Source organism: Eutrigla gurnardus, assembly GCF_963514095.1.
Source record: "Eutrigla gurnardus genome assembly, chromosome: 12".
NCBI lineage: Eukaryota > Metazoa > Chordata > Actinopteri > Perciformes > Triglidae > Eutrigla > Eutrigla gurnardus.
In genome coordinates this window covers 5747959-5754219 of record NC_139926.1, presented here as the reverse complement: position 1 = coordinate 5754219, position 6261 = coordinate 5747959, and the positions used below count along the sequence as shown (strand labels likewise).

The 6261-nt window shown below is 37.2% G+C and overlaps 1 protein-coding gene across 1 annotated transcript; it reads left to right on the top strand.

Annotated features, from left to right (window-relative positions):
• Positions 1-480: 480 nt before the first annotated feature.
• Positions 481-5650, top strand: LOC311022327 (galactose-specific lectin nattectin-like). Its single transcript, XM_084023513.1, has 7 exons — positions 481-540; positions 1098-1154; positions 1465-1498; positions 1591-1673; positions 3720-3854; positions 4450-4561; positions 4720-5650. The coding sequence occupies exons 2-7, from the start codon at positions 1098-1100 to the stop codon at positions 4836-4838; spliced, it is 540 nt and encodes a 179-aa protein (XP_083879639.1). The 5' UTR covers positions 481-540; the 3' UTR covers positions 4839-5650.
• Positions 5651-6261: the final 611 nt, after the last annotated feature.

The window sequence follows — 6261 nt, the reverse complement described above, 5'->3', positions numbered from 1 at the left end:
CACCTAGATTCGGTCGTGGCACACCTCCTTGGAGGAAATGCCAGGCATCAGCTGGGCAGTCTGCCAGGGAAAGGTCCCATGTGGGGATCTTCCCACGCCGAGCAGCAATACCTGACCCACCGAGTTGAATCCCTTAGGAAGACTGGTCAGACTCCAGCTGGTGAAAAGTTTCTGAATAGTTTCTGTTCATTAAGAAACTGAGCCAAAAACACTGTAAATGATGTAATCTAGGGTTAATCTAAAGTACTCTGTGTTCTTTGCTGTCATTTTGGCATTCTTTATCATGAGGCTAATTATATGAGACGTTAAATCATCACAAGGTTTAATTACAAACAAAATAATGAGTAACCTATTATAAAATAGCATTCTAACAATAGAGGGTGTTATTAAAGGTGTAGATGCATTACCTTTGCATCCTCAGATTTCAGTCATATTTTAATGTCACGCACTCTGATAAACTATATAAAGAGCTGCAATGTGAATGAGTGACAGACATCAGCCTGCTCTTCTTCTCTGTGTCCATCACAACCTCGGAAAAAGGTAATATTTCTCCTGTCAAATTCAATTTGTTGTCAGGACTTCATCTATTTCTATTTTGTGTCATGCTGATTTTTTTTAAAACATTTATTTACACAGGTAACAGCAACAGTTCTAGTTTTATATTTCAAGAAATCTGTGTATATGTAATATTTAGACCTTGGAAATATGAGTAAAAAACTGTTGACAAATTATTATCATATGTATTTATTACAATATAATGTTATAATCACACGATATTATTCTACAGTTGAAATTTAATTATATGTAATGTTATTGTACTAGAGATTGTTTGCTAAGTTGACGTAATTTACAGGAGGGCAGGACTAATACAATAAGTTGAGATTTAATATCCATCTGCTTCTTCAGCAACATCGGCAACAGCCTGGATTTGGCAATAAACACACAGTTAGGAGAGTCATGGTCGGGGCCATGGGCCTCATATAACCTAAAAGGCTGTAAATAGCAAAATATTTAAATTTCATAAATTGTTGAGTCGTAATTTGCAATTATTCTTTTGGTCTCAAGGAATACTTACTGAGTTCAATGTCTTTCCACAGATGGCATCGGGTTTACAGTTTGCTTTGTTGCTCAGCGGACTGCTGGCTGTAGCATCTGTAAGTAAAGGATTTCATTAATTTACTTTTAATAATTTACTGAAAATGTCTTTAAACATGTTGTCCACATTGATATTATGTAGCATTGTGCAGTGATTTCTAAAGCTGAAGGATGTTGAGAAAGTGATTAAATAATTGTATTCATTATAATTCAAGTCTATTGTTTGCCATGTGCACAAGGTGAACCATTAAACCAAATAATATTTTTTTTTAAATAATACCTAAACTATTGAGCCTTCAGTATGTGCTGCTGTATAGTACTGTTATGTTGCTGATTCAGACTTCGACAAACGTCCTTTTGTGTTCACAGTGCTGTGAGGGAGGCGAGAAAACCGACTGTTTTGGTCAGTACATTATTTCTGACTCGTTGGATTTCTCCGATTGTACTTTGCTTCTTTAACGTCCTCTTCTTTCCATCATGGCGGTTGTGTTGTAGCTTCCTGTCCTCCTGGTTGGACCCAGTTCCACTGTCACTGTTACTTCTACCACGCCAAAGCAAAGAATTGGCCCGATGCAGAGGTACAGCAGTTCTTTTTAATTATTAATGATTGTTGCTGACAGAATGCCAGCGGTGCAGGAAGTATTCAGATACTGAAGAAAAAGTACTAATACCACACTGTGAAAAAACTTTGTCACAAGCAAAAGTCCTGCACTATTTATTTTTCTTTCTAGAAAAGGAGGAGAAATAACTTTGATTTGAAGTGTTAACTAATTATCATGATCTTCATTAATCATTTGTTTGGATTATAAAAATAGTGGAAAAAGTCAGAAACAGTGTCATTAGAAGAAAATTATTTTAATTGAGTAAATGTACATACTGTATATTGTAGTTTTATCTTGTTACAACCACAAACGTGTTTTATTTGAATTTTATGTGATGGACAAACACAAAAAAATATATATTTGGTTTTCACATTTTTTTATTCAAATAAAAACGTTTCAGCCCCCTTTACTCGGACAACCCTAAATAAAATCCAGTGCAATCAATTGCCTTTAGAAGTCACCTAGGACATAGAGTCCATCTGTGTGTAATCTAATCTCAGTATGAATACAGCTGTTCTGTGAAGGCCTCAGAGGTTTGTTAGAGAGCATTAGTGAACAAACATGAAGCCCAAGGAACACACCAGACAGGTCAGGGATAAAGTTGTGGGCAAGTTTTTAAGCAGGGTTGTGTTATACCAAAATATCCCAAGCTTTGAACATCTCACAGAACACTGTTCAATCCATTATCTGAAAATGGAAAGAGTTTGGCACAACTGCAAACCTACCAAGACATGGCCATCAACCTAAACTGAAGGGCCGGCAAGGAGAGCATTAATCACAGAAGCAGCCAAGGGGCCACAGTTCAGGTGGGAGAATCTGTCCATAGGAAAACTATAGTCACGCACTCCACAAAGCGTGCCTTTATGGAAGAATGGCAAGAAGGAAGCCATTGCTCAAAAAAAAGCCATAAGAAATCCCGTTTGCAGTTTGCCACAAGCTATGTGGGGGACACGGCAAACATGTGGAGGAAGGTGCTCTGGTAGGAAATTGAAAATTGAAGTTTTTGGCCTAAATGCAAAACGCTATGTGTGGTGGAAAACGAACACTGCACATGACCCTGAACGCACCATCCCCACTGTGAAACATGGTGGAGGCACCATGCTGTGGCGATGCTGTTCTTCAGCAGGGACAGGGAAGCTGCTCAGAGTTGATGGGAGGATGGATGGAGACAAATACAGGGCAATCTTGGAAGAAAACTGTTTGGCAAAGACTTGAGACTGGGGCGGAGGTTCACCTTCCAGCAGGACAACGACCCTAAACATGCAGCCAGAGCTCTAATGGAATGGTTTAGATCAAAGCATATTCATGTTAGAATGCCCCAGTCAAAGTCCAGACCTAAATCCAATTGAGAATCTCTGGCAAGACTTGAAAATTGCTGTTAACAGATGCACTCCAATCTAACTCAGCTTGAGCTATTTTGCAAAGAAGAATGGGCAACAATTCCATATCTAGATATACAAAGCTGGTAGTGACATATACCCTGAAAGACTTGCAGGTGTAATTGCAGTGAAAATGTTTCTACAGAGTATTTACTTAGGCGGCCTGAATACTTTTGCACGCCACATTTTTCAGTTTTTTATTTTTAATAAAATGTAAAACCATGTATAATTTTCCTTCCACTCCAAACTTATGTATTTGTCTTTTACATTCAATCCCAATAAAATACAAAAGTGGAGCAGAGAGAGGAGGGCAATATTCTGACAAAAAAAGTAGCAAATTAACTAATGACGCACGTGTAACATATAGCCGATGTAAACAAGTCTCATGCTATACTAGACAATATATCACGTAAATGGAGCAATATAGTATATGATACACACAGGCATCCTACACAGCAAGTGAGTTATTTTGTTGGACTTTATTAACTTGTAAAAATGCAACTTTTTTGCTCAAAAATGTGCAACTTTATAAACTCATGAATCCATTAAATTTCCATAAACTGATTATTTTATTGCTGAGTTTTACAAATGTTTCTACGCATATATGAAAGTCTCATATTAAGTTTCTTACTGTCTCCATCAGCGCCACTGCTTGTCTCTCGGTGGAAATCTGGCCCCTGTCCACAATGCTGAAGAACACACCTTTGTCCGAAACTACATGTTCGGAGTGACTGGTGGGTACAGTATTACCTGGATCGGAGGTCATGACGGAGTAGAGGTGAGACTTCTATCATCACACAGGATTTGATCCATTTTCTCTGGAGTCGTAAGAAAATCAAATTTGATCAAACAAAAAAAACAGAAGGAAAGTTATTCCAAATGAAACATTAGAAAATAAGGAAGATTTTCTTCGCACACAAAAGGTGACAGGGTTCTTACAGGGTTCTCAAGATGGATGTTCGACACTTTCATTACCACCTAGAATGAGATTTAATACCTTTATCATAATCCTACGGGATTATAGGGCCAACAATAACTAATGATGTACATGGATGTATTGACATTTATATGTATTTATAATATAATTCATGAATGAATATACCTTTGCCCGTCAGTGTCCTGCAGTGAAGTACACAAACAAAACAAAAACTTGTATGGTCCAGTAGACATGTGGTCAAGTTTAGCACACAAGCATCAATATTTTGAAATTGATAAAAACAACAACAGATATTTAAATGGAGAGAATGAGTGTCCATCCATCCATTCAAATCTATCCATCCATCTTTCAATCTGTCATGCACACTCAGTATATTTGCACTTCAATGTAAGAAAACATTTCTCACTTCACATTGACTTTAACCGTTCTTCTCCAGGAGGGCATGTGGATGTGGTCTGATGGGTCCGTCTTTGATTTCCAAGCCTGGTTTAAAAAGCAGCCTAGCAACCTGGGTAAAAAAGAGCACTGTCTGGAGATGAATTTCAAAGGTAAAACACATTTGAATCTTTCTGTTTTCTAATTATTATTATTCATGATGCTCAAACCCTCAAACTTATAGGTGGTCACATATAACAGTCTGAAAGATATAAAGTTAGGCATTAAATGTAAACTAATCAGTTACATTGGTTGGAAACTCTCTTTGCAGGAGCCACCTGGAACGACAGGGCCTGTACCACAAAACGGCCCTTCATATGTGCCCTAGACGCAAAGCACTCGCCATGTTGTCATGGCGATGAAGGTCATTCCCATGGAGAAAAGAAATAATCTCTATCACTGATTCACCTCCACTTTGATCAACCTGTTGACAGATGAGTCATTCTCACTTGTACATTATCTGACGAGTTATGAAGCCGTTCACATTATGTTTTTAATTAGACAGAAACTGACTCACTGAGTTTAGTTTAACTGGACAACTAAGTAAAATAGTAAAATTAAGTAAAATTAATCAATCATTGATGTCTGCAATCACACAAGACATAAAATGATTAGTAATTGGCCTTTTTATGTAGTTAATAATGCAGAAAATCTATGAATACTAAAATATATTTTTCATTTTAGTTCACAAAATATGTTAGTGTTAGTTAAAAGCTTCAGACATTCAGTTCCCACTGATCTGATACAAATACCAACAATTTAATTTACTTATTTGCTTTCCCTCTGAGGGTTAACTTTCAGATCGATACCATGATTGAGTCTGTATGATTAATATGATGATATCACAAGCAAATGGCTACCTTAGCTTAGCATAAAGACTGGAAAAGGAATAACACTGAACTACCTACCAGATATGAGTGGTGACATCCAAAGAATTAAGGGAAATTAAAATAAAAATCGGTATTACATCATAACTCTCTGTACAACAAGATGAGAATGCACATCTGTAATAACACTTTACTTTTTCTTTGCTGTACTGCTTTGAGAACCTGAAGAATATTTCTTTTAATTTCCATAAATTACACTGGTGTAATGGTTAAATGAAATGATTGTTTTTTCTTTGTAAAATGTCTAAATCCATTCAGCTGATTTCCTTCATTATATAATCAACAAAGCATTCAAAAATAAAAGACAGATATTGTCAGAAACAGTGTCTGGTCCTGATTTATTGACTTTTGTGACACAAACAACTGTCAATATATGACATATTAGTCAGATTTCTTAAAAAGTATAATTGGAAGCAGTCATCCAGGTCGGAACCCTTTCTTGGTTATAAAAGGAAGCTGCTCAATCACCAAAATCCAAACAAGCAACAATGAGCGGTTTGCTTGTTCTGTCAAAAGAAGGCGCGAGACCAAAACAATTGACATTTGTATACATTTATTGAATTATGATTCATCAACCACATGATGAGACACCATTTGAAATATCAATTCATCTTCATGTTCTTTGAGTTTTTACTGCAAAAGAGTCATCAGCTTTCCCTGTAGCCTTTTACTCACTGAGTTTCTTTCAGCTCTTACCCCATTTTGAGTAGATGAAAAAGTATCCAGGTTGTTGGACGGGGATCCAGGATCCTGCAGCAGGGGAGCAAATCTGTTCTCCAGTTGCACACATGGTTGTTTAGGACGTTCCTCCCTTTAGCAGCGGTCCAGGGCTAGGAGCACGGGTTGAGGAGGTGCTATACTGGGTAGAGATGGACCGATCCGATACCCGGATCGGATATCGGCTCCGATATTGACTAATTGGCTGA

Bases quoted from the DNA above. Each gene is read 5' to 3' on its own strand.
- LOC311022327 (XM_084023513.1), top strand. From the start codon at position 1,098: ATGGCATCGGGTTTACAGTTTGCTTTGTTGCTCAGCGGACTGCTGGCT. The intron at 1,499-1,590 runs GTCAGTACATTA...GTTGTGTTGTAG, and splicing joins CGAGAAAACCGACTGTTTTG to CTTCCTGTCCTCCTGGTTGG. The intron at 1,674-3,719 runs GTACAGCAGTTC...TGTCTCCATCAG, and splicing joins AGAATTGGCCCGATGCAGAG to CGCCACTGCTTGTCTCTCGG.